The following is a 25,519-nucleotide window of genomic DNA, read 5'->3' as shown; positions in this document are numbered from 1 at the left end:
GTCACTTTCAGAAGGAAGACAGAAGAACACTATGTAGTAGACAATTTCACTGCTAAAAGCAAAAGGACATGATTGGTAACAATAAACTTGAAATATACTATATACATCAAATTATATCAATTGCCATAAAATAGTTATCAGAGTCTTATGAAACACAAATATACTACTTTTACCTTCTGAAAGAATTTATGTGCCTGATGTATTTTCCATAAGTTTTGAGAGAACATGTAATTTGCTACAAAATTTTAGCTAAGATAAGGGAATGAGATTTTTAAAAAATTTATCTAGCAAAGAAAGTAATGAAAAAGAACATTCTATTAAGATACATCTACTTATAACTAATTTATCTTGCAAAACATGATTAAAATGAGATCTGTATTGAGCAAAAAGACAGTTTCTGAGCAACAGCTAATAACATGATTTCTAAGAACAGCAGTAAATTTTAATTTTATTTATATTTAATTGGAAGATGATTGCTTTACAATGTTGTGTTGGTTTCTGCCGTACAACAAATTAGATATACACATCCTCCCTCTTGAGCCACCCTCCCCACTCCCATCCCACCCTTTCAGGTTGTCAAGAACAGTAGTAAATTTTTCAAATGATAAAAAAATAAGCAAACTGAACTGTTCCCATATACATCTGCAATCAGAGATCTGTCAAACTCAGCCCTGTCTAATTGTTGCTATAACAACAACCTTGCCTTCTAAACATGTACAAGGAAGGGAAAACTATTACCCTTTTATTTCTATAGTAAAAATTAATATTTAAAAATACAGCATCTTAAGATCAATAGTTTAAAAAGCATTGAAACAGATGATACTGGTAACTGAACAGATTTTTACTAAGCATATTAAACTAAAGTTACTACGGAGCCCTAACTTCAGCACTCACAGTTTTATGTACATTTTTGACTAAAGGCATCATTGAGCTGAGGCTCATAAATCCTTTTCCATGCTGGCTTTCACAGGTTATGCTTCTATACAGAGAATGCTCCCAGACACAGGCCTACACAGAGTGCTCCTGGCACAGGAGTTAATTCATTGCATGGTGAACACAGTGACTCCAGACGCACTGTGGACCACAATGATTAAATGCATTTTAAAAAAAAGGTAGCCTATGAAAGATAACACGCCCAAATTCAAACAGTGGTTATGTAGGAATCGTGGGAAAAAAATACAGCGGGAATACTACGTAAGAGAAAAGGACAAAAAAGCATCTTCTTGTATTTTCTTTGGTCCAAAAGAGTGCCCCCACGGTGCCGTTTATTAACGTATTCACACAGCCTTGATCATAATACCTCATGGTCAGGAGAACCAACGACAGTTATAAGGGACCGACTCCTGTTGGGAAGCCATCTGTGCTCTTTTTGGTGATGGAGCGTCCCCTGGCTTGCAGGCAGAATGGAAACGATCTCCTGTCAGGGCTGTGTACAAGGGTGAGATACATGGACATTCTGACTTGGATTTCCAGATGGAAACAGACAGAGGCCAAGCCAAGATCCCCGTGCTCCAGCTGCACCAGGCGTATGAGGAGCTGTCAGCCCCACGCGTAGACGTGCTTTGGTTTGCAGCGTGATGATATATGTGCACACTTTACCTAAATTCTCTCCTCTAACACAAACAATAATTTCTTTTTTATTAAGGGTTTAAGAACACAAAAGAGGCTTCAGTAACTATTCAAATGTGTTATGGTATAGCTATTTTTTCGTTCACATTTATTTACTTTTCTCCACTTTTTTACCCTTTTATGACCACCGCTATAAAGATAGATTTAACCCAAAGTTTTAAAAAATCAATTACACTTTATTTAAATGTGAGTATGTATATGACATTCTTAACTGATTCAGCTGGAAAGGAAAAAATCTTTGGTTCCAGGGTCACAAACCCAAACTGGCCTACAGGGGCGAGTTGGGTAATCCTCTAAAGAAGAAGGAACAATGGGCGTGGTGGGCTGTGTTGATCAGGGGCTGTGGGCCTGTGGTGACCTGGCATACACAAGATCAATGAAAGGCGGTAGCCAGAACTCAAGTCCTAGCCAACTTTAAGTTCAGTGTTACCGGATCTGATTCTTTAAGACAAAAATCCAGTTTTTGTGCATCACTGTCCAATTTTTAAACATGGGAAATTAATTTGTATTCTTAAAAAGCATTCTTTGAGCCAAACAAATACAGCAGAGGCCCAATCTGGTCTACAGGCTAACCCTTTGTAAACTCTGATCTAGTCCGCAAATGAAAATTCCATCAGCTCGCCTGCCTAGATATTCAATTTATTGTTTAACCTCTATAATCTGAAGAGAAACCAGGGTATATGTTTATAATACAGGGAAGCAGAACACAAAATACTAAAGAAAACACTCTTATATTAAAAAAAAAAAGATCCCATGACATGAAAAGAACATATTTATACAATAATGCTACAAACAGTTCCTCACATGTAAATATCTGGCTTGTGGTTTCTGACCGCTTAAAATGGCAACTTTATTGTGCTGCTAAAAAGCAAACCACAGAAGCACTTTCATGTCGGTCACAATCAAACTTCAAATATGTGGGCATGTTGAGTGCACTCACAGGCTCAAGCAACTCTAACCATTTTGAGGTACTGACTTCTCCAAAAGGATCACTCCTCTTTAGTTGCAGAATTGGAGGAGAGAAGTATGTCAATTACAGTGAATTCCAAGGAATTAGGATTCAAAAGTCTGAGGATGTGACACTGAAAAATGTTTCTTGGCAGAAAAGGAAGTTGTCCCACCACCTATACTGGCAGAAAAGTATCCGATAATTCATGTTAGTGAAGATCACTAAAGGGTGTGGAGAAAACGGAACCTTCCTACACCATTGGTGGGAAGGTAAATTGGTACAGCCACTGTGGAGAACAGTATGGAAGTTCCCTAAAAAACTAAAAATAGACTTACCATATGATCTGGAATTCCACTCCTGAGCACACATCCAGACAAAACTATAATTCAGAGAGATACATGCACCCCTATATTCATAGCAGCACTATTCACAACAGTCAGGACATGCCAGCAACCTAAATGTTCACTGAGATGAGTTGACAGGTGAGTGGATAAAGAAGGTGCGGCCCACACACACGATGGAGTATTGCTCGGCCATGAAAAGAATGACACAGTGCCATTTGCAGCAACATGGACCTAGAGATTTTCATATTAAGTAAAGTAAGGCCGACAGGGAAAGACAACTATTGTGTTATCACTTATTTGTGGAATCTAAGAAAATGGTACAAATGAATTTATTTGCAACCCAGAAAGAAACTCACAGACATAGAATATAAACTTATGGTTACACTCCAGATGTAAATATAAAGCAGGAAAACAAGGACCTACTGCATAGCGCAGGGAGGCACACTCAATATTTTTATAACACTCTATCACGGAAAAGAGTCTGAAAAACACGCACACATATAACTAAATCACTTTGCTGTATACATGAAATTGACACAATATTGTAAGTTAACTACACCTCTGTTTTCTAAAAAAGAGAAAAAATTTCTATTGTCATTTATTGAAGATAATGAAATTATAGGTAACATGCATAATTTCAAATGAGGAAAGTTACCTGGATTAAGAACAAACATCTTTTCTACATTTTTCTTGATATACATTAGTGATTAAATTGAATGAAAGGACTCCAAAAATGTAAAAATACTATCACTGACAGAATTAACTCTGTATTATACATGTAATAGCACAATATATCATCAGCAGCAATTTCTTAGAAATACTCTGTGGTGCCCTCAAAAAGTAAGGATGGGTGGAAAAGATGTTTCAAATAAAGGTTTCTGGGTTTTAGGAATGCTTTCAGCTCAGAGTGCATGAGCAGACATGAAATGAGGACTTCGGGGATTTATTCCACGCATTTTATTTAGGCAGGTTTTTGGGACAAATGTGCTAAGGCAGACAACCCAGCAAGCCACCGAGAAAAGGGATATTTTACGCATATTTTCAGGGCAAAAACAAGCGTCCGTGTAAAGTGCCACCATCACAGGCAGCCCATGAGCCCTGGCAGCCTCATTCAGGCTGGCGCTGAGCACAGGGCATTAAAGGACACAGAATCCGCCGCATCGAGGTTTGTGGGACGCTACAGGTCACTCGCTCATGGGCCTGTTTGTGTTTTCCTTCATTTGTTTCTAATAAAAATCTTGGAGACCAAAGTTACTGCTTGAGATGACTTCTCTGGAATTCCAAAAGGCCTCACCAGGGTTTTCTGGCTGTGCTAGGACCATTGTTTAATGGAATACAGACACATTGCAGCTTACAGCTTCATAACGGCACACAGAAATACATGAAACAACATATATTTCCACATCATGAATCTCAATTTGAACAAAAGCCAGCATGCTAGGGAAAATGCACGGTGGAAAAGACTTACCAGTCATCTGCTTCATTCTCGCCTCATTTTCTCAGTGCAGTTCAGATCTCCAGACTTAATTCAAATTAGCTGAGTCACAGGGTGACTACTTCTCTCAGGAAATTTTCCCAGGGCCAAGGAGACCTCACTGCTATTAATTTTATCATTCCATATAAAATTCCAAGTGTTTGATCTCATAAAACTCATCGTGAATTTAATCTACTTATTACTCACTTGGGCAGTAATTAAGTAAAATAACAAGGTTATTTTGTACCATACAGTATCCGGCACAGTGGATGCTCATTCAGCATTAGTTTCCTACCTTTAACTATTTCTAAACTGTTACCTGAATTTAATTTTGGAAAAGTTGATCTATTCTCTGAACTCTAATTACTTTCAATCAATACACTCAGAGGTATAGAACTGAAAAATGTCCATCATGTTTTATTTCCCCCACCCTTCCTGCCCCCACAACAACATCCCTTCATATCCCACTCCCTAGCTACCCCTAGACAAGTCAATTTTATACTGAGAGAAGTCTACCATGAACCTCCTTCATTTTCTGCGGCTTCAACTCTTCAGTTTATTGATAACTTTATTATTTTCACTCATCTCTCAATGGTTATGCATAGTATAGATCACCATCGGTGGATAAACAGAAAAAAGAAAACATGAAATGTAAGGGCACATTTTGTATTAATAGATGCACAAATACTCTAACTCAACCCCCCAAAGGACAGGCTTATAAACCTGTAAGTATTTACAGAAGTGAATATTCACAAGTTCTTTGCAATAAATGTTTAACCATTGCACTTCATCAGGAATTGAAATCTTTTAAATAACACCTTGGAGAAGGAAATGGCAACCCACTCCAGTATTCTTGCCTGGAGAATCCCATAGACAGAGGAGCCTGGCAGGCTACAGTTTATGGGATTGCAAAGAGTCAGACACAACTGAAGTGAGAGAGCAAACAAACAACACCCTGGAACAGAACAGAACACTTCTCTTTCAATATCCTAGAACAGGACATCCTAGAACACTCAATCCTCACTTTATCAAAATTCAAATTCAAACCAATTCTGTGAGGCTGTATTGTATGATTTCTTGTATCACGCTGTCCTGAAAAAATCAGATAGCCGGCAACATGACACATAGTCCCAGTCTCCTGGTCTCAGCTGAATGGCCAAGATGAACATTAAGCAGGTCATTCGGAGCATGATGAGCGTTGCCAAAGGGGAAGTAAGGGCCAAAGCTTCTACACGCAGTTGAACAGGTTGCGCACTGCACAAAGACACTACATTTGAGGGGGCACCATCCACATCTCAGATCTTGGTGCTTTGTATATTTCTCAGGACAATTTTCTGACAGATGGCACTAGCGTGGCCTGCTCCAATCACATTATTGTATTAAGATAATCTGCACACCAAAATAAAGTATTATGAGAAAGGCTGCCTTTTTCTAATTCACAAAAGGGCACCAAATAGATGAGAGGAGGGCCCATGCAGGGTTCTAAGGGAGCAGAGAAGAAGCCAGTTTAATTTAGTACAGAAGCAAAAAAAAAAAAAAAAAAGGCCTCCTGGGGAAGAGGGACAGGAAAGATTAGCAGCAGTTTAAAATTTTATTACAAACTGCACAGAATACCCAACTTATTTCTCTTTATTGGATTTCTGGTGTAATAAATAGTTTCTCAGAAAAACACTTTCTCAAATTGCAGTTAGATCTGAATGTCTCTCTGAAGTTAATTAGCAAGTGAACAAAAGTGCTCTGAAGCCAGAGCAAGAAGACAGAGAGTTGCACGCACATTTCAGACTGTTTCCCCTTGGACAAAATTCTGTGTCTGTTTTTTATACGTATTTTGTTTTGCTAGGTTATTTGGAAATTCTGGTATTTTCCAACACATTTTGGTGAGGAATATGTGGAGGAGTCAAAAGATAATTGCTGCTTAATGGCTGAACAAATGAGCTGTGAGGAGCCTACCCTTCTTCTCCCTGAGAATTAATTAATTAGTGGAGGACCGACGCTGAAGCTGAGGTTCCAATACTTCGGTATCCTGATGTGAACAACCGACTCATTGGAAAAGATTCTGGTGCTGGGAAAGATTGAGGGGAGGAGGTGTAGGGGGCAACGGAGGATGAGATGGTTGGATGGCATCACTGACTCAGGGAACATGAGTCTGAGCAAACTCTGGGAGATAGTGAAGGACAGGGAAGCCTGGTGTGCTTCAGTCCCAGGGGTTGCAAAGAGTCGGACATGACTTTCGTGACTGAACAACAATGGTAAGGTCAATAAAAGGCACTTCTTGAAGTGGTTCATTCATTTTTGAGAATTTAACAACCAGGCATCTTCAGAAGCACGGAAGTAAACTCCCTTATAAAGAATAACATACTGTGTTTCTAGTTAATTAAAAATATAAATCACAGTGATGATAGCCAGATTTGTCACTGTGTCAAACACTGCACTGTGTATCCAACACTGTTCTTAAGTGTTTGTGTTTGCTCAGTTCTTTCCCATGACTTCTGAGGGAAGAACTGTTTCTATTCCCATTTTATAGATGATGGAACTGAGGCATAAACCCATCTAAGCAACTCGCCTGACGTCACAGATCTTTCCAGGCGCAGGTCCTAGAGCTTGTACTCCTCACCATTCTATTGCCCTGTCTTATTGGGGAGAGTATCCAGCCAAAGCTTTAGATGAAATTGAAACACCAACTCTTAAGATTTTTTAATTACTGGAAAAACAAACTCCTAGAATGAACCATGAAACAAAGTGAAACTGGTAGTCACTCAGTCATGTCTGACTCTTTGCGGCCCCATGGATTGTAGCCCACCAGACTCCTCTGTCCATGGGATTCTCCAGGCAAGAATACTGGAGTGGGTTGCCATTCCCTTCTCCAGGGAATGGAGGTAGCCATTTCCTTCTCCCAACCCAGGGATCGAACCCAGGTCTCCTGCATTGTGGGCGGATTCTTGACTGTCTGGGCCACCAGGGAAGCCTGCCAGCATATAATCAGCATTTTAGCCAGAATAAGCTTTTGTACTTATTATTCATTGAGAAAAGGAAGGTAAAAGTATAAGGTGATACAAGAATATGAGGGCTCTGAGCTTCTTTCTCCAAAAGAGGACCCAGGCCTGGGCATTCAGATCTGTCTGTGTATTAAGATTACTCCCATTATCCACCTCCCCGTCATGCTGTAGGTACCGGCCAGGTATCTATCCTATCTGAGTCTCTAGAACGCTCTGATTGCTTGTGAGCGTTGCCATAAGGACTCTCTAGAGGGTTTTCTGCAGAACTGTTGTCCCTTGAGATGTTTCTTATAAAGGCATCTTGTAGACAATAGATTTGGAAAGCTGCTGCTGCTGCTCTTAAGTCGCTTCAGTCATGTCCGACTCTGTGCGACCCCATAGACGGCAGCCCACCAGGCTCCGCCATCCCTGGGATTCTCCAGGCAAGAACACTGGAGTGGGTTACCATTTCCTTCTACAATTGGAAAGCTGGCTTACTGCATTTGCTTCTGAAAAATTGACAGCGTGCCTGGGCCTATCCCAGAGCCTCAAGAAATCCTCCACTCAGGAAACCTTTGTACTGTTTTAAATCCAATATTGCAGAAACCTGCTTGATTACAGAATTCTTTGTTTCTTAGAACGCCTATGAAACCATCAGTAAAACTCGTGCCTGAGAAAATGCCACCTCCAGGTAAGCATGTCAGTGTAGAGCAGCAGGACACACAGAGAGAAGGAAAGAAAGACTAGAAAGGAAGATGGTTCAAGGCGAGAACGTGGGTGGAGTACAAACTGAAATATCCCTGGTGGTTACTGTAGTGCTTCTTACGTGCTAGTCCTAAAAAAAAAAATCTGTTGCATTGAAGTGTACAAAGGGAGGAGGAATTTTGATTATGTAAGACAAAGCAGTGAGACTGACATATTAGCAGCCTGGGCTTAGTGACCCACACAGTATCGCCTTACTTCTGGAGAGGAGGAAAAGGAACACAGTGTATTGGTATGAACCAGGCTACCCAAGGAAAATGAAGAAGATGGAAGAAAGTTCCTTCACTTGGACTTAAGAGCTAAAACTTCAAAAAAAAAAAAAAACTGTTTGGACTTCAGTTTTCTTTCTTATTTTTTTTTTTTTTCAAACTTTGAAAGCCACAAAAGACAGCAGAAAAGCCAGAAAAGAATCTGCAGTCTCTCATGCAACATTGCAACAAATATTGCCTTTAAAAAAAAAATCAGGAAGGTTTGATTTCCTTCTTGAAGCTCCCAAGAAATAATAGCGAAAATGAAATTAGTAAAGTGTAGACGCTTTTCTGCCTCAGCTGTAGACACAGCCATAGGATAACATATTTATTAAAAAATACTGTCCCCTTCGCTTCACATTTTTCTAGAGTTTCTAGAACCTTTATAAAGAATTATAAAAGTGGTCGGGGGTTGGTCTGGGGAAAATCCTCCATCTCCAGCATCCCTTGTCCACCCACAACACTGCACAGTGACCTGAATTCAACACAGGAGTGCTGTGGGAATATTATTTACGAGCATATATTACCGTGTGCAAGGACTGTAAAGCAAGAAACAATTTGTGTCTGAGGCTACAGTTTTACTTCTTGGAATCATTTTAAATGGGTAGAGAGGGAGGTTGCTAAAAATGCTCTAAAGTTGAAACATTAATCCAGGCTAGGGGTAGACGAAGACAAACGAAGGAGAGCATGGAGAAGAGTCCATCTCCAAGTCTGAAGGTGGGTGGACTGCCCCGCCCGCCCCAGGAAAGCTGGGAGGACACTGTCCGGGGTGGGGGGAAGGCGGTTAAACTTAAAACCTCCCGTTATTAACGAGAGCTTCAAGCAAGTCATGCCGAGATGAGCAGCTTCACAGGCGGCTTCACTGAAGGTCTGTGAGGAGTTTATCAGGGCTGGCCCTTCATCTCCGATAATTTCCGACTTCTCACTTCGGGTCCCAAGAGGCCTGGCTTATCTTCATTTCTGTGAGATCTCTGGTCTTTATAATAAATCCAGCACATCCCCCTTCCTTTGTACTAGTTGGAATGGCTCTTTTCTGGTTCCCAGATAAAAGCTTCCCAGGACCAGGGGATTCAAGATAAACGGAGAATTTTAGCATAATGTGGTGCACTCAAGCCTCCCCCAGGCCTCTGTTTGATATGCCTGGGCACTTCTGTTTTAGGCTCTTGCACCAAAACAGCATGAAGCAGAATAAGAAACGAAACTAGAGATAAGCTCTAAACAGACAGTCGCTATGAAAAATAATACAACATTTTCAGATCAACGGGGGCCTATAGAAGTCTCAAGGTGACAATATAACTACGTGTGCATGCTAAGTCACTTCAGTCATGTGCAACTCTTTGCGACCCTATAGACCACAGTCCTCCAGGCTCCTACGTCCATGGAATTCTCCAAACAAGAATACTGGAGTGGGTTGCCATGCCTTCCTCCAGGAGATCTTCCCAACCCAGGGATAGAACCTGCATCTCTTATGTCTCCTGCATTGGCAGGCAGGTTCTTTACCACTAGTGCCAGTGGGGAAGCACAGTATAACTATATCTTTTTATCTATTATTTCTCAGATTTTGAGAAGGAAAAAATATAAAGAATGTCCCTGTACACAGTATATGCAGTAGTAAATAGAAGATAAGATACTTCAAATTGCTGATTTTATCTGAATGTTAAACATGTCAAATGATTACATAAATTGTGTGCCTATTCAGACTAGGGTGATTTTAACTGAACAATTTCTAGAAAGCCAAAAAAGCATTCTTTGCTAACCATTCTATTATTGTACATTATGAAATTATTTTAAATAAGATACTTTAAACGATTAAGAAGGGAAAACTGCTTTCAAAATGAAACAAACTTCCCTTTGAGTATACATTATTTCAGTTTAAATTATGTTTTTAAAAAGGATTTCATATAATTTTTTGGAAAATATTACACTTGGGATAATACGCTTGATCTAGTTGTTACCAGACAATAACCATCAACTCGTTTCTATTTCAATGAAGATTCCAAGTTCACAGAAACTTAGAAACATGCTGTTTCCATAGCAGCAGATAAAGGGTGAAACTAAAAAGATTTTATTGATTTTAACACAGCTTAGAGAATTTGCTGTCTTTTTTAGCAGTAATTTTTGCTTTTTCTTTAGTCTTTAGCAACATCTCATATTCTCTTGTCTAAATGTATCTAGCAAGTCATAAAAAATTTTGAAAGTAGGTTAATTATGATATTACTGCAAAATTATACATTCTTATAGATAGTAATGTATCTAATTCTTAATGTAAAAAAGATGCTAAACTATGGATCAGGCATCAAGGACTCTACATGTCATGTCAGTTTAACATATGAATAAAATATGTCATTCTATTACAAATGTTTTAAGATAATTCATTAATGATTAAAAAGCATGTATAACATTTGCTGTGGCTATTGATTTATTGACTCAGACACCAGGAATCAGACTTTTCAACATAAACGTTATAGCTACAAAATGCCAGTTTCTTCATGGTTAATGGGGCACCGTGACAATGAATAACTGAAATTAGGAGTATAATTGTTCCAAATGAGCATGCTAAGAAAACACGAAACAGACTTTTTTCTTTCAGGCCTGTGTTCAGTTGTATGTTTTTTCACCGATTATTCTGATCTCTTGAAATTTCTATTTATCAAAACACAGAAAAATGACCCACCTGTAACAGACATACAGCCTAATGGAGCGATGAGAGTAATGGGGGCGAATCCATAGGCCGCGAAGTTTCCCGTCTCTCCCAGGGCCATCAGTATGATTCCGCTCCACCACAACACGCTCCTGAAGTATGGCCTTGGGTGTTCTTGCTGTGCCGACCGAAGATGTGAATACTTCTAGAAGTCAAACAGAATGTAAATAAGAAACATTTACACGCAACTAAACATTGCCTTGAAAATTTTGCTCCCATAAAATTGCTTCATGGCTCTTAAACTTATTTGCAGATTATAATAGAGCAATTATTATGATTTTCTGTTTTGTTCCAAACATATTAAAAGTGACTCATACTGACACAGTATTTTATAGTTTAAAGGGCATTCTTCATATTAATTAATTCTCATAGCTCTGTGAATAAATATCATTATTACTATCAAAGGTGGGATGTATGTTAAGGAGTTAGGTGACTTTTTATTCTACCACACCAAAATACTTTTTTTTTTAGATTGTCAAAAAAAAATCAGGTTCCCCAAATAAACATCATTGAAATAAATATAATAAATTATTAAAGAAACACCTTTGGAAAAGGGATTTAAAGAAAGCATATCTTAGGATGAGTCAAAGTAGCTACCACAATAAATGTAACAGGGCAGAAAGCTCTGGTAGCAGAGGGTTGGGATAGAGGAACTCATTCATATCTGCTTTGAATATATTCTTTTATTGCAAACATGTGAATTCCTGAAAAACTGGCCATTAAATAAAGCCCTATTTCCCTCTTGTATTTTATGATAACTGAACTCACTTCTTTAAGACGTATGTACAATTCTAGATGACTTTAAAATTTTTCTTTAAAAATTTTTTAAAAGCTTCAGAAGTAATTCAGAAAATAATAAAAGTACTATAAGAAAATATAGAACATTCAAATAAATCTTGGTTTATGCCAACATTATGAACATCTTTTCTCAGTGTGATACCAATTCACATGAAATTTGACTGGGGTATACAATACTAATAAGAGGTTCATAAAAACATTTAACTTCTTTTAAAATCAGAAGAAAAAAACATGAATACAATCCAGTCAGTACTACATCTGTCTTTGTATCAATAAGGACATAAGATACACTTTCTTTAATGGAGGAAGAAGGCAAGAGTGTCTGAGACTTATTAAAGTCATAATGTGTCCCTGGATCAAACTATAGAGTTAGAAAAATAAGCTTCTTCTTACCTGAATATTTAGGGAAATGCTGATTACCAGGTTTCCTAAAATGGCCAGCAAAACTCCAAAAAGGTGAATCTATAAAAGAAAATGCTTTCTTTAAATAACACTTGTAAGATATTTACCAGAAAAAAAAACTACAAAAATTTAAGTTGATACATTTATTCCTTTGTTCATTCATTCTGCAAATATTTCCATAGCACCCCTTTGCCAGGGCCATTTGGAATATGGATAACAGTTTTATTAGGATTAATTTCTCACTTTAGTCAAATATTATTTTTTAGAACTAGTTCAGTCTATATTTAATTCTCTAGGTACTTGCTCCATTTAATAAAATAAATAGTCATCAGGTTCTCACTTTTTCAAACTAAGATGCTTCTGCTGCTGCTGCTGCTAAGTCGCTTCAGTCATGTCCAACTCTGTGGGACCCCGTAGACGGCAGCCCACCAGGCTCCCCCGTCCCTGAGATTCTCCAGGCAAGAACACTGGAGTGGGTTGCCATTTCCTTCTCTAATGCATGAAAGTGAAAAGTGAAAGGGAAGTCGCTCAGTTGTGTCTGACTCTTTGCGACCCCATGGACTGCAGCCCACCAGGCTCCTCCGTCCATGGGATTTTCCAGGCAAGAGTACTGGAGTGAGATGCTTCTACTTATCCTGTTTTCAGTTTTCCTCAGCAACCCCTCTGATTGGGGTGTTCACTGCCTCAAGTATGTGAGTGCTTTTCTCCCTCTTTTCTTTTTCTTAAGACATTCTGGTAGACAGGAAGACATTCTAGAAAACTGTGGTATGAAAGAAAGACTTTGGCTTTGGAGTTAAAGGATAAATCTGAAATTCAGATCTGCTGTTTTCTGATGGGCAACTTTGAGCAAGCTATTTCAGCTCCCTGGATCCAGTAGACAGGGGTTGTTGGATAAGATGTTTCCAAAATCCCTTTATCTCTAAAGTGTTATGAACTCTACTGGAGACAGACTCAATTTCCCACTGCTCTCCTGGTCAAGAACCCACAATCCCTCTCTACAGTCAACTACATCGAATATAAAACTACTATTCCAGCTCCCCATAATCCATCCTCATCCACTGTCCACAGTGGAACACCCGCTGTCCACAGCACACTCAAGGTGCTCTCTCTGCCTTGGGTAACCTGGTTCTTGTCTTCTCCAGTCAGATGTCATACCCTGCTCACGTCATTCCTCTCACCCAGGCAGTATCTCCTTCCCTCAGCCCATTCCAAACAGACCTCGCCCTCCTGGCCTTACAACCGTCTCAGACCCCACAGCCCGTCCTTACTGTCTCAGAGTCTAAACGGTGCACATCCCTATCTCTTCTTTTATATTGTCATGCGTATCATCAGGCTCTATCAAGAGATGGCAAATTCTCCAAGGGAAGAGGATCGTGTCTTAGGCTTCCACTAAGGCTTTCACATCATCTACTATACACAATGAGCGGCTTAAAAAAACACTTGCTTGAAAAAGTATATAGTGGTTTAAAACAAGAACTACAGAGGTTAAAAAAATAAGTCCTGACATATTGCCCAAGATGTTTACTATAGATCGCATATGTATTATTTGATAACTTTAAAAGATGCATTTACTGCTACTGTCTAGGTACAAAGATGTAATATCTGCTAGTAGTAAAAACTAGTAATGATAGAAGGGCTCTTCCCCCTTCTTCTTCTTTGGTACAGAACTTTTAACTAGCTTCAAATTCCAAAGCATTATTTGAATTTCAAATGAACATTACAAGCACAAGGAACCCTTTTCAGAATGCAAAATGTCTTTGAAGTTTTAGAACTTTATTATGCGTGCTGAAGTGAAATTCAGTATTTTTTTTAAAAATGAAGCAGAGAAGCTGAAAACCCATTTAATAGCTGACATATAATATCCATAGTCTTTAATCAGTTAAGAATTTTCTTTTCCTAATAAAGGCAGTTGGCAACAATTTTGATCACTGTTCCTCATGGGGAACAATTGTATCATAATATAATGTGCTATTTCCATGCTTTCGATTTACAATTGAGTACATTTGGCAGTAATCAGCAAAATAAAAATTCAGAAGAAGTTTGAGATTGAATGAGTAATTATGAAAATCTTCTGTAATTATAAAAGTAAATTGGGGAATAGAAATAACTTACTTCAAAATTCTTTAAATGATTCACTGAGTAGTTTAAACACCACCAGGCCCAGTGTTTAGAAACTGGTTAGCAGGATTTGGCAATGATTTCTTGGATATGACATGAAAAGCACAGGCAACAGAAGAAAAAACAGATAAGCTGGACTTTATCAACAGTGAAATATTTTGTGCATCAAAGGACACTATTAGTACAGTGAAAGGCAACCCACACAATGGGAGGAAATATTTGCAAATCCTATATCTGATAAAGATTGGTATCTAAAATATACGAAGAACTCCCACAACTGAACAACAACAAAATAAACAATGCCGCTGAAAAATGGTCAAAGAACTTGAACAGACTTTTCTCCAAAGAAGATACATAATTGGCCAATAGGCACATGAAAAAATGCTCAATTGCACTAGTCATTAGCAAAAGGCAAATCAAAAACAATTAAAAAAAATAGCAAGCTTTGGTAAGGATGTGGAGAAACGGAAATTCTTGTTCACTGCTGGTGGAGATGTAAAATGGTATGGCTGCCGATCTCATACCATATACGAAAAATTCAGCTCAAAATCAACCAAAGACCTAAATGCAAGAGCCGATACTACAAAATTCTCGGAATAAAACACAAGGGTAGATCTTTGTGACCTTAGATTTGGCCACGGATTCCCGTAGATAAGACATCAAAAGCATAAACAACAAAGAAAAAAATAACTGGACTCATTAATATTAAAAAATTATGTATTTCAAAAGATACGATCAAGAAAGTGAAAAGATAATCTACAAAATGGGAGACAATATTTGGAAATCATACATCTGATCATACATCTGATCAGGGACTTATACCTAGAATCTATAAAGAACTCATACAATGCAGTAATAATGACAAATGCCCCAATTAAAAATGGGCAAAGGATCTGAATGGACATGTCTCTGAAAAAGACAAATGGCTAATAAGCACATTGAAAAGATGTTCAACATTAGGGATTGCAAATCAAAACCATGGTGATAAACCACTTCATACCAAATGAGATAGCTATAATAAAAAGTCAGATAAGAAGCATTAGTAAGGAGGTAGATAAATCAATCAGAACTCTCACATGTGCTTATGGAAATATAAAATGGTGCAACCACTTTGGAAAACAGTCCGGCAGTGCTTCAAAAAGTTAAGCACAGAATTTACATTTGACTCAGCAATTCCATTCCTAGGTATAAGTCCAATAGAAATGAAAATGTGTCCACACAAAAACTTGTACACAAATCTCCATACCAGTATTGCTCAGATTAGTCAAAAGCGGAAGTAACTCAAATGTTCATCAACTAATGAACAGACAAGCAAAATGTGGTATATTCAGACAATGGGAATGTGGTATATTCAGACAATGGGAATGTGGTATATTCATACATATATTCATACAATCTTCATTTTGTTTACTCGATTTTTCCTTTTTTGTCTTCTCCATTTGAACTCTTAACTCATTCACTTTTTCTGCTTCTTTCTATCCAGTAATATATGCAAATGAAAGTGAAAGTGAAGTCGCTCAGTGCTGTCCGACTCTTTGCAACCCCATCGACTGTAGCCTATCAGGCTCCTCCATCCATGGGATTTTCCAGGCAAGAGTGCTGGAGTGGATTGCCATTTCCTTCTCCAGGGGATCTTCCCAACCCAGGAATCGAACCCAGGTCTCCCACACTGCAGGCAGACACTTTACTGTCTGAGCCACCAGGGAATAGGGATACTCATTTCTAAGTATACCTTCTGTTTTAGCTGCCTGCATAGCTTTGGCATCCAGTTTTCACTGGCATTTAGTTCTAAATCTTTTATGATCAACTTATTTTAATCTGAGCCTATATTATCCAAAGGTGTGTTTTTCAATATTTCTAAATGAATGGGGTGTTGATGATCACTTTATTGCTAATTTCTAATTTTACTGAGTTGTGGGCTGTGTATAAATTAACATTTGCCTTTCACCTATTATACTGTGTAAATTAAAATCTGTGACTGGCTGGTGTAGGGTCAACAAGTGCTCCATGCATATTTGAAAAAAAAAAGTACTTAATAGTTGAGTTAATATATTTTATATATTCTATCTATCTATTCATCTATCTCCATTAATTCATTGCTCAAATTTTTGCTATTCTTACTAAATTTTAGATTGTTTATTAAGTACCTAGGGAGGTATGTTAAAAATACACTCAAATGTGTGTACTTACCCATTTTCCCTCTTAAATCTATTGAGCTTTGCTTATATTTTTAAGACCATAGTGCCAGCTGTATACAGGTTCAGGACTGTTTTACTGTCCCAGCTAATTATTCCTTTTATCATTAAGTATCAATCTCAATGTTTTTTCTTTAAAATCTATTTTAGGTGATTTAATGTAGTTACTTTCTTTTGATACTTGCCATTTTCCACATCACTTTAACATTTCTGTGTCATATTTTAGTCGTCTCTAATACCTATAAAATAACTGGATTTAAAAAAAAAAAAACCCTGACACTTTCTGTGAAATGGGGAGGTGAGTCCATTTTGTTTATTGTGACTATAAACATATTTTCATATATTTCGACTTCATTTTTGTTTTTGCAGTTATCTTACTTTTTAAACCTTGCTTTCTAATTTCTCTTTTCCTGAATCCCATTGAAATGACTGAGTTTTCTTTATTCTTTTCTTTCCCCTACTCTTCTGGCCAGGGAAGTTACATATGTTATTTATATTCTATTAGTAACTACTGTTAAATGTTTTTAACTTTCAATTTTGAAATAGTTATGGATTCACAGTAGGCTACAAAGAAATGTCGAGGTAGGTCTACACACTCTTCCTCCAGCCTTCCCCTCGATGTTAACATTTTACACAATTACAATCCAGTATCTATGGTTCTCTCTATCCTTTCCATGTAGAACTCCTCTTACAAGTATGTTAGACTTTTTAATTCTTTTTCCCCTAAAATAGCTCTCATATTTTCCAACTCTTATCTCTTTGTACTAAATTATGGAGAAGTTCCTCAGATCTATCTTCAAGTTCAGCATTTCTGACCTCCCTTTGAGGTCAGAATATACACGCCCATCAGTACATATATTAAACTGTATATAATCATTATCTTTAAAAAATATTTATTTGGTGATATTTTTGGACTATTAAGAAAGCTGAGTGCTGAAGAATTGATGTTTTTGAACGGTGGTGTTGCAGAAGACTCTTGAGAGTCCCTTGGACTGAAAGGAGATCCAACCAGTCCATCCTAGAGGAAATCAGTCCTGGGTGTTCACTGGAAGGACTTACATTGACGCTGAAATGCCAATACTTTGGCCACCTGATGCGAAGAACTGACTCATTTGAAAAGACCCTGATGCTGGGTAAGACTGAAGGTGGGAGGAGAAGGGGATGACAGAGGATGAGATGGTTGGATGGCATCACTGACTCAATGGACATAAGTCTGGGTAAACTCTGAGCGTTGGTGATGGACAGGGAGGCCTGGCGTGCTGCAGTCCATGGGGTTGCAAAGAGTCAGACAAGACTGAGTGACTGAACTGGACTGAATGGATTGGGTCTTAGTTGTGTCATGTGGGATCTTTTGTTGCAGCACGTAGACTCTCTAGCTGTGGCGTGGGCTTAGTCGCTCCATGGCAGGTGGGATCTTAGTTCCTGACCAAGGACTGAAACCCCCTCCCCTACACTGCAAGGCGGACTCTTAACCACTGGACCAGCAGGGAAGCCCCTATAATTATTCTTTACAGGTGTATTTCCCCTCAAGACTATAAGCTCCTTGAGGGCAGAGCTGTGACTTACCAACTCATCTTTGTAACCCTAATGACTAGCACAAGTGTCTGGCACAGAGAAGTTGTTTATTAAAGGCTATTTGAACTTAACTACTCTCAGATTAATTAAAAACTGTCTAGGAATGGTAAACTTTGACCTTTGGCCTTAGGAAGATCTCAAAGGAGTACTTTATAATCAACTGGGGTTGGAACTCAGGAAACACTCTGTTTCATGAGAAAACAAACTTGTCCCAGAATTCAGATTTCAACAATGAAGGGTCCACTTGTGTGCAATAGAAAGCTGCCTGCTGTCTTCTAAAGTCTAGTTATTTGATATCTACTGAAATATATAGGTATAAAGCAGGTGTCAGAAACAGTTTCCAGCTAATAGAGACACACTTCATTTATTGGGCTTCACTTCATTGTGCCTCACAGATAAGCATTTTATACAAGTTGAAGGTGGGTAGCAACCCTGCATTGAGGCCTTTCAGCACCTCTTTTTCAACAGTATTTGCTTACTTCGTGTCTGTGTATCACATTTTGGTAATTCTTGCAATATTTCAAACTTTTTCATTATCATAGTATTTATTATGATTATCTGTGATCAGTGATATTTGATGTTACTATTGCAAAAAGATTATGACTTACTGAAGGCTCAGATGATGGCTGGCATTTCCTAGCAATTATATATATATATATATATATATTTTTTTTTTTAATTTAGTTGGTTGTGCCAGGTCTTAGTTATAACATGCAGGATCTAGTTCCTTGACCAGGGATTGAGCCCAGGCCCTCTGCATTGGAAGCATGGCATCGTAACCAATGGAACACCAGGGAAGTCTCAGCAATAAATTATTAAGGTAGGTACACTGTTTTTCTAAGACACAATGCAAAATGCAACATAATTGCACGTTTGATAGACTATGCAAGTGTAAACATTACTTTTACATGCTGCTGCTGCTAAGTCGCTTCAGTCGTGTCTAACTGTGTGCGACCCTATAGACGGCAGCCCACCAGGCTTCCCCGTCCCTGGGATTCTCCAGGCAAGAATACTGGAGTGGGTTGCCATTTCCTTCTCCAATGCATGAAAGTGAAAAGTGAAAGTGAATTCGCTCAGTTGTGTCTGACTCCTAGCGACCCCATGGACTGCAGCCCACCAGGCTCCTCCGTCCATGGGACTTCCCAGGCAAGAGTACTGGAGTGGGTTGCCATTGCCTTCTCCCTTTTACATACTAGGAAACCAAAAATTCATGTGACTTACTTTGTTGCAATACTTGCTCTATTACAGTGGCCTAGAACTGAAACTGCAATATCTCAGACGTATGCCTGTGCACAGTATAAACTGGTATATCTTATTGTTTTTCTGAAATGTTACCTAGTTATTGAAGGTTAATTGCATACTCATTAAATTCATTTGACACACACCTGTAAATAGTAATAATTCAGTAAATCCTCATTAATGTCCCTAATTGGTTGAGATGGGGAGGTTCAAATTTGCAATGTTTTCCCAGAAAAGATGGTTTAATTACCTCCAAGGACATATAATAACTTGAGGTAAGAGTCCCTTGGACTTCAAGGAGATCCAACCAGTCCATTCTAAAGGAGATCAGTCCTGGGTGTTCACTGGAAGGACTGATGTTGAAGCTGAAACTCCAATACTTGGGCCATCTGATGAGAAGAGCTGACTCATTTGAAAAGACCCTGGTGCTGGGAAAGATTGAGGGCAGAAGGAGAAGGGCATGACAGAGAATGAGATGGTTAGATGGCATCACTGACTCGATGGACATGGGTTTGGGTGGACTCTGGGAGTTGGTGATGGACAGGGAGGCCTGGCGTGCTACAGTTCATGGGGTCGCAAAGAGTCAGACACGAGTGAGTGACTGAACTGAACTGAATTGAAGCACTACTAAACCCTGTTTCCAATTAGAGGCTCTGGTAAATGTGCTTTAATGATTACAGAATCCTCACCAGAAATCAGTGGTGTCATTTGCATATAGCAAGCAGCCCTTATAAACTTGCCACTTAAATTAAGAGACATCTAGTTTGCTTCATTACTTTATTCAGAGTGCTCTCTGCCTTCCAGCATACAGAATTAGTGGAAGCTTAGGTTCCTCTCCTCCCCCTACCCCTTTTCTCCCCTCCCTATTGATCTGGAGACTGGTGGTCAGGAAAGAGAACAGAGCTGGAGAAGGAAAGTGACTTGCGCAAAGTCACACAGCTAGATAGATACCAGGCCAATTCTGGCCCCAGGAACCCAGCTCACGTCTGAATCACCGTTTCTTCATAGACTGCAATAGGTAACTGGCTAGTCAATGTTCATTTTCCACAATTTTAAACTTAGCAGGATCTGTTTCTTTTTCCCAGTATACATAAACTAAAGCAAAGATAATAGAAGCAAAGATGGCTCAGCATCTTCATAACGTGATTACAAGTGCAGACCAGAAACACAGAAAGATGCCCTTTATTTTTGTAGGGTTCACTCCTGTCACTACTGCAGCTTGAGGTCTGGCTTTTCCAGGATGTCTTGGCAAACAGATGGTGGTAGCCACAGCAAAAATTTCTGGAGAATGAGCTTGAAAATATCAGCACTAATAAGTACTCAGGATGTTTTTGTTTTATTTGGAATAACAATCTTCTATCCCACTTTTTGGTGCCAGAATGGTCTTTAGATATTTCACATAAAGTTATTGACCTATAACCATGGGTGGAGGAGTTTGGCCAGATTGTGATGGGATATGATAATAGGGACGTGTGGAATTGGTCATAGTCTGTTCCAGTCTCTGGCTCTGCCTTCAAAACATAAATTTGGAATCAGACCCTGGTGGAGCCAGTATATGGTTTAAAAGAACCATAGATTCAGAGCTAGTTTTGAACACTGTAATAGTCATATTCAACTCACAGCTAGAATAATGCTGTCTCCTGTTCCAGGCAGTAAAATACCCCTGAACATGGAAATGAGAGATCCAGTTTTTAGTATGGGAAATATCACAGGTTAAGTGATTTAGGTCAGCTCATCACTGAAGGAGTGATCTTACAGAACCTGAACCTAAAAGGAGATGATATGCCTGAGAAATGAGTACTCAGTTCATCTCATCTCACGGGAAACTCTCAGGAATGAGCTGAGGTGGTTTTGTATTTACACCTAGTAAACAGGTGCAACCTCACTTTCAGAAAGTTGGGAGGGGATAGGAGGACATCCAAAGTCTTTGCAATACATCCTTAAATTTGTAGGAGTAAAGATTCATAATGTGTGCAATTTACTTTCAAATGATACATGACAATATAAATAAAACATAGGAAGAGAGAGGGAGAGACAAAGAGAATGAGCAAGAACAAACAAACGTTGGTATAGTGTTAACAAGTGAATCTCCAGATGAAGACATGTGGTGTTTACTGTATTATTCTTCTGAGTTTTCTATAGGTTGGAAAAATTCCAAACTAAGAAGTTAAAAAATCTGCTTTAGAGGCTCAATGAATTTTTTAGGACAATATGGGTTCATTTTAAAAGAGTTCAAAGAAGAGATGATAACAAGGAAAGAAAAAAAAGCGAGAAATAAATAGGAAGCTGGCTGAACTAAGGAAAGAGATTAATGAGAAAAATAAGACCACTGCACAACTTAAAACCACATGTAGACACTGGTTGGGAAAAATATGCAAGGTGGAGGAAAAGGACATAAAATGTAAGTGACCACAGAGAAGACGGTGGATATGGGAGACAGACAAAGTCCACATCAGAGGCTATTTGCTCAGTCATGAGCCCATTTGGTATTTATTTAGCAACTAATAAATATTAGGTCCTATTTCAGGAACAAAGGATGCAAAGAATCCTCGAGAAGCTCAGAAGAGGTAGAAAAAGTGACCAATAACAGACGGCTGCTGCTGCTAAGTCGCTCAGTCGTGTCCGACTCTTTGTGACCTTGTGGACTGTAGCTCCTCTGTCCATGGGATTCTCCAGGCAAGAAGACTGGAGTAGAGTGCCATGCCCTCCTACAGAGGGATCTTCCTGATCGAGGGATTGAACCCGCATCTCACGTCTCCTGCATTGGCAGGCGCGTTCTTTACCACTAGCACCACATGGGAAGCCCAGTAACAGCCTGGTAGTGGTTTGGTTGCTCAACCGTGTCTGGCTCTTGGGACCCCACAGACTGTAGCCTGCCAGGCTCCTCTGTCCGTGGGATTCTCCAGGCAAGAACATTGGAGTGGGTTGCCATTTCCTTCTCCAGGGGATCTTGCTGACACAGGAATCAAACCCAGGTCTCCTGCATTGCAGGCAGATTCTTTACTGACTGAGCTACGAGGGAAGCCCCCCGCCTACCACTTGTGAAATCTATACTAGAGGTACGCTCTATAGAACCCATGCAAACAGAAGGGACAGAGCTCAAGTCTGCCTAGACTGGAGAGTATATTAGCTTCCTGAGGCTGCTGTAACAAATCAACATAAACCTGGTAGCTTAAAACAACAGAAGTTTATTCTCTCACGGTTCTGGAGCCTGGAAGCTCCAAATCAACTTCATTGGGCTGAAACCAAGGCGGCAGGGCCACACTCCCTCTGGAGTTTCTAGCAAAGAATCTATTCCGTGCCTCCCCCAGTTTCTGGTGGCTGCTGGCACATCCTTGGTTTACGGTTGCATCACTCTCTGCATTGCCTTCCTCTTCCATGTGAAATCTCCCTGTGTCTCCCTCTCATAAAAAAAGAAAAAAGATAACATGTGATGGCATTTAGGGTCCATCCAGATAATCCAGGATAATCTTCTTGTCTCGAGATCTTTATCTTAATTATATTGGCATGACTCCAGTATAGCTGGACTGGAGGGGCAGGCAGCAGCCTTTTGATGCCATGGGTCTGCAGGTGGTGCTACAACATGAAGGATGCTAAACCAGAGAAGGATAGGTTCGAGGGAGACATTTAGAAGACATCCTGGTGCAGTGTGGAGGATGGACTGGGAGGGAGCAAGGCCAGGGAACAGGAAAACCAGTTAGGAGACACTTTGGGATCTCAGAAGAAGGAGGGTAAATGTGGAGAGTTAACTACAACAGGGCCACGAAGAAACAATATTCATATTCATTTCGGCAAACGTTGGAAATATGTAATACTTTTTAGAATGCTGAATGGGTTCGACTATTCTTACCCCTAATCTCCTTTGCCCTTGTAGATAATTGCATTGTCTGCAATACTAACCCAAACTAAGTTAAAGCTATAATCCCATACGTAAAAATGAAGAAAGAAAAAATGTCATTCCAGAAGAGATTTTTGTTATCTTGGTTTTTGTATGCCATAAGGTTATTGCCTTTCTATCCTGAGAAAGTCTCATAGCATTGGATCCAACTCTGGTGATTTAAAGCCAACAGAAAAGGTCAGGATTACAAAACACACTGTATGGTTGCTATTCTACAAGCTATTCTATGCCAATTTTTAATCAACCTTAAAAACCTAGGCAGAAAAGCCCAACATACTGCCTTCCCATACAATTAAGCACTGTTACATTTTGTCTTTTACTTGGGAACACATTTACTAACATAATTGTACATCCCTTATCTTAAAAAACTGAGCTCCATTAACGATAAGCCTTACTTAGCTTACTAAGCCACCATGTTTGTTGTTTTTGAGAAATTTAAGTTGTAGCAGAACAAATTTATGGGAAAAATGTAATAAGACATCCTTTGGGAGCTTTTAACACTTTATTAAAAGGAGAACAACAATAGTCAAGAAAGGTGAGATATCACTTAAGGAAATCTTAAACTTGGGTCTATTACAAAACAAATCAATCCTGTTTAACACTGGAAAGGGGATCTCTGAAACAAGGACTGACATGCTGAACACAAAGAATGCTATTGTTTGCATCCAGATCAATATGAGGTCCCATAACTTTCAAATTTTGCAAGAACATATTCTTAATAATAATTTAACAAAACTGGTCATTCTTTGTTGTCATAGAAGCAGGATTGCCGGCTGCCTTTTGCAGGGAAATCCCAGGATGTGTGACAGGCTTCCTCCCTTGAGCTGGAAAACCTGGGAGCTCGCTGAATTATAGCTCTTTCCCCCACACCTGCTTGGGTTTCAAGAGTACATGACTCTTTTGAGAGCGATGCCGGCCTTGAACTTGGGCTGTATTTTGCCAGCTCCATCCTCCTGGAGACAACTCCACTGTGTATGTCAGGCCCCAGCCCCTGGGTGAGTTTTTGCCTCAATATAGGGGAGGGATCGTGACTCTGCCTCTTACTGACACGCATCTGCCTGAGACTCCTGCAGCCCTCTCCACCCACCAGACCAGATCTTTCTGACATCAAGGCAGGAATCAAGTGCAGATTTTCTCCTCTGGGACACTGTGACCTGGACACTCCATTGTCTCTAAAGGGCCAGTACTCATAACCAAATAAATTCCCCTAACCCCAAGCTCCCCCTTTCCTGGCAAAATTCTCACATCCTACTGGTCCAGCAACCAGGTCCCAACCCACCTTATGGTCAACCCACCTCTGATACCCAAAGAACTCATTGATGGTGACTGTGATTTGGGTCTGCAAGTACAGTTCAGAAGTCTAACAAAATGCTATGCATGTAACTCAGGAGTTTTCTCGACTTTGTGGCTGTGGCCGCCGCTTGTAAGAGGAGGTCCACTTGCACCTTGTTCACAAAGAACCACTCGTTTCTCCACTGCTGCGGCTCAGGCAGTCACATCCAAAGGCACATCACACTGTCTCCTCTTCTGCTTTGGCTCTCTTTACTTGCAGTTATGTAACTGTACTATGCTGGTCCTGGAAACACAACGGAAGCAGTCCATCAGATTGTATAAGCAAGGGCAGCTTCACACCAGTCCTTCCACTGTGATTTTCCAAGTATTTCTAATGCATTCTCCTTCTCTGTCTATATCTTTCACACACACACACTGTGCATTGTATAATGTACGCCTGCGTGCGTGCACTCTTTGCGACCCTAGGGACTGTAACTCTCCAGGCTCCTCTGTCCATGGGATTCTCCTGTCAAGAATACTGGAGTGGGTTGCCACGCCCCCCTCCAGGGGACCTTTCTGCCCAGGGCTCAAACCTGTGCCTCTGTCTCCTACATTGGCAGGCGAGTTCTTTACCACTAATACCACCTGGGAAGCCCCCGTATAAAGTATGTGCTGTGCTGCGCTTAGTTGCCCAGTCACATCCGACTCTTTGTGACCCCATGGACTGCAGCCCACCAGGCTCCTCTGTCCACGGGGATTCTCCTGGCAAGAATACTGCAGTGGGTTGCCATGCCCTCCTCCAGGGGATCTTTCTGACCCAGGAATCGAACTGGGGTCTCCCACATTGCAGGCAGATTCTTTACCAGCTGAGCTACCGGGAAAGCCCTGGATAATGGATATATGGTCTAATTGACGTGTATCACACCCCATATATGGCTAC

At 39.7% G+C, this 25,519-nt stretch overlaps 1 protein-coding gene across 4 annotated transcripts in view; it reads right to left on the bottom strand.

Moving 5' to 3' along the window:
* NIPAL2 (NIPA like domain containing 2) overlaps window positions 1–25,519 on the bottom strand; it is an 87,703-nt gene that overhangs the window by 50,030 nt on the left and 12,154 nt on the right. Inside the window, exons 1-3 of one of the 4 annotated variants that reach the window (XM_042254448.2) lie at window positions 19,660–24,016; window positions 12,274–12,342; window positions 11,056–11,227 (exon numbers count right to left, since the gene is read on the bottom strand). In XM_042254448.2, coding sequence (XP_042110382.2) covers window positions 11,056–11,227; window positions 12,274–12,342; window positions 19,660–19,917 — 499 coding nt within the window. In that variant the 5' untranslated portion in view covers window positions 19,918–24,016. Of the gene's footprint in view, window positions 1–11,055; window positions 11,228–12,273; window positions 12,343–19,659; window positions 24,017–25,519 lie in introns of those variants that run through there. The other 3 variants (XM_060393491.1, XM_015097909.3, XM_042254447.2) reach the window with 3 other exon arrangements.

This window comes from Ovis aries, chromosome 9 (genome assembly GCF_016772045.2).
Source record: "Ovis aries strain OAR_USU_Benz2616 breed Rambouillet chromosome 9, ARS-UI_Ramb_v3.0, whole genome shotgun sequence".
In the NCBI taxonomy this organism is placed as follows: domain Eukaryota; kingdom Metazoa; phylum Chordata; class Mammalia; order Artiodactyla; family Bovidae; genus Ovis; species Ovis aries.
The sequence above is the reverse complement of the archived record's forward strand: the minus strand, read 5'-3'. Positions and strand labels throughout refer to the sequence as shown.